This window comes from Pteropus vampyrus, unplaced genomic scaffold, assembly GCF_000151845.1.
Source record: "Pteropus vampyrus isolate Shadow unplaced genomic scaffold, Pvam_2.0 Scaffold449, whole genome shotgun sequence".
Classification (NCBI taxonomy): domain Eukaryota; kingdom Metazoa; phylum Chordata; class Mammalia; order Chiroptera; family Pteropodidae; genus Pteropus; species Pteropus vampyrus.
In genome coordinates, this window is record NW_011889230.1 from 16248 (window position 1) to 19446 (window position 3199).

The following is a 3199-nucleotide window of genomic DNA, read 5'->3' on the forward strand; positions in this document are numbered from 1 at the left end:
CACACACACAGCAAATCACATGACACACACACATAGCAAGTCACATGACACATGCACACACAGCAAGTCACATGACACACGCACACAGCAAGTCACATGACACACGCACACAGCAAGTCACATGACACACGCACACACACACACACAGCAAATCACATGACACCCAGACACACAGCAAATCACATGACACACACACACAGCAAATCACATGACACACAGACACAGCAACTCACATGACACATGCACACAGCGAATCACAAAACCAGCGTGGCCCGCCACTCGCCCTGGGGAGCTGCCCGTCTCGGTCTCCAGGAGCAGTGGCCACAGTGGCCGCAGCTTCCGGCCACACCCTCCTCCCAAGGCACCATTAAACAGGAGAGTTGCAACGAGTCCCCACCAAACCCTGAATCTATCAGACTGAACAGAACCATCCACTGGGAAACACCGAGACAGAAAGAACCGGAAGCCTGACGACCCTCCTGACAAAGGGCTGGGCCAGGCTCCTGGGGCGCGGCTGCCCATCCCGGTCCAAGCCGCAGCCCCGCCACTTCCAGACGGGGCCGTCTGGCCCTGCCCGGCCGGAGGGACGGGGTCACCAGGCGCCCAGAACCCGACTCCCCGCCGTGCTCGGAAAACGGTGCTGACGTGTGAATGAACTCACGGATTCACACCCACCCATTTACACCCACGCTCACGCTTATACACACCCACACTTACAAACCCACCCACTTACACCCACGCTCACGCTTAGACACACTTACACTTACAGACACTCACACACACACTGACACACCCGCACTTACCCTTACACACTCACACTTACACACATTTACACTTGCACACCTGCCCACTTACACACACGCTTATGCTGACACGCCCATGCTTGCACTTACACACTTACACACCCACGCTTACATTTACACACACACACTCTTACACCCTCATTATTACACCCACACGTGCTCTCACACATCCGCACCCACCGTATGTCTGGAGCTTGTCAGTCAGTTTGTCCACATCGATATGCAGCTGGCTTTCTACAAAGTTTCTTACGAATTTGTTCCTCAGGGCCTCCTAAAGGGAAACAATAGTTTCACAAAAATAATGGCACCATTTTTTCTTACTGAATAATACTCACTAGGTCCACTCAAGGTTTGTTATACAAGAAAAAGGTACATAAAGTGAATCATCTTAAAAGAGGCTCTAAAACGTCACAGTGAATAACAGAATCACGTGATTAGGACTCCATCTTGAAAAACAGAAGTAACAATTTTGACAACTCAGGTTATATTTGTAATTGTGCACTAATATTGAAAACAAAAAATAAATTAAGGATGCGCTTTTTGCCGAATTTGCTAACGTAAACTTCACACAAGATCCTCCACACTGCCTTCCCAGGGGCCAGCTGCGAAGAGGGGCCTCTGTTCCGGAAACACTCGGCCGGTCCCCACGCCACCCAGCTGGAGGCCCCCGCGCTGCACCCCCGATCGCCCCCCTCCTGACGGCCCCAGCCCTGCCTCGTCGGTCCCTGGTTTCACCGCAGAGTCCGCAGAGACCGTCTCCGTCAGTGTGCTGAGTCTGGCGTCTCTTTTTCGGGGTGGCCATGCATCTGCTTGCCCTGTGCTGCCACACACTTGCAAGGTCCCACAGGCCACAGACACTGAGTGAAAATGGCCGATACGCTAAGGCCAACAGCAGGACAAGGGGGGTGTCTGAGTGGGGACTCGGCAAGGGCTGTCAGGTCACCAGAGAACACCTAGGCGGCACCCTGACTGTTTGACCCCGCGACCTTAGAGCCGGGGCACCGCAGGTGAGGGACTCAGGTGTGTGCAGCTTCCCGTCACGGCCATCGCGTGCTGCTGTCATTTGCCCCTGTCTGCAGGTGACAGGACTCCATGACACCGCGGGCACCGCTTTCGGGCAATCTCATTTTTCTCTCTCGCTAGCCGTGAGCAATTGCCAGACGCTCACCAGAGGTGACAGACTGCGGAACACGCCTGGACGCTGGACGGGGCGCACAGCCAGCCGTGCTCTTCCTGCGATGGAAAGGTCGTCACGGCCAGGAAAGTGACCTGCGTTTCCGACACGACCATGTGGTGGGCAGGACCCAGCCCACTGCGGGCTTCCCCGAGCGCCTGCCGCTTGCTGAGGCGAGGTGGGCGCTCGCGTGTCCTCGCAGTATCTTGGGAGTCCCCACCTGTCCCTTACACTGTTGCATACGCCGTTATTGGCAGTGGCATCGGGGCCTCATCAACCCCTAAACGAGTCACACTCATGAGAGAAAAAGTCTGCTTGACGCCTGCACTAGCAAAGCGACCGTGAGCAGACGAATTAAAGACGAACGTCACAGTGACAGTGGCACTCACGGAGCGGTGGCCACCGTGACACCGAGCAGCAAAGACATCCGGCTTCCAGGAGCTGGGCTCTCAAGCCCCCTCAGTCTGTCCTGCCACGCCTGCCCGGTGGCCCCAGCCCACGAGCACCCCGTCACGCCCTCTCCCAGGAGCAGAGGGTCCCTCCGATCAGGACGCCCCGTGCTGCAATGGCAGCACCGGCTACGATGCTCCCTCACTCGCTCCTTCCCCGGTGTCAGACCGGCATCGCCATCTGATGTTCCTGCGGCCAGCCCCCAGGCCCCTCCCCCTCCGCCCTAACAGCCGGTCCCCAAGATGGAACCACGCACATGGCAGCCAACGGGGCGCCCGCTTCTGGGAGGATCCAGACGCAGCAGCATCACCTGCGTGCCAAACGCACCTCCACGTGCTTTACACACCCTGGCTCATCACGGCTCCCAGCCGCCAGCTCCTCGCTTCACAGATAAGAAACCCAAGGCACAGAGAGTTCACTGACCCGTCCAAGGTCACATAGCGGTGGGAGGCAGAGCTGGGAGTCAAACCCACACGACCTGGCTCCTGAGTCACCGTGAGCTACTCACCTGGTGCATAAGAAATAAGCCAAACGAGAATGAAATGCAGGCGTATTTCCTCATGCTATTAGGCTTCAGGCAAGTGAGAGCTACACAGATGCCCCAAAGTCGTGTGACCTACCCTCCTGAAACCCTCGAGGAACGGCTGCAGGCTCTAAGGGGCTGGGTCATTCTGAGCCACGGCCCACTTATTTTGGACTATATTATGTTTTCAACACAGCGAGAACATCAGAAAATGGTAACTGATGGTTTTCAGAGACCTTCAGCAGAAAA

At 56.3% G+C, this 3199-nt stretch overlaps 1 protein-coding gene across 1 annotated transcript in view; it reads right to left on the reverse strand.

Annotated features, from left to right (window-relative positions):
* ABCA13 (ATP binding cassette subfamily A member 13) overlaps positions 1-3199 on the reverse strand; it is a gene marked incomplete at its 3' end in the record, with an annotated part of 90591 nt that overhangs the window by 12347 nt on the left and 75045 nt on the right. Inside the window, exon 21 of the mRNA XM_023524172.1 lies at positions 980-1074. Within this exon, the coding sequence (XP_023379940.1) occupies positions 980-1074 (95 nt within the window). The remainder of the gene's footprint in view (positions 1-979; positions 1075-3199) is intronic.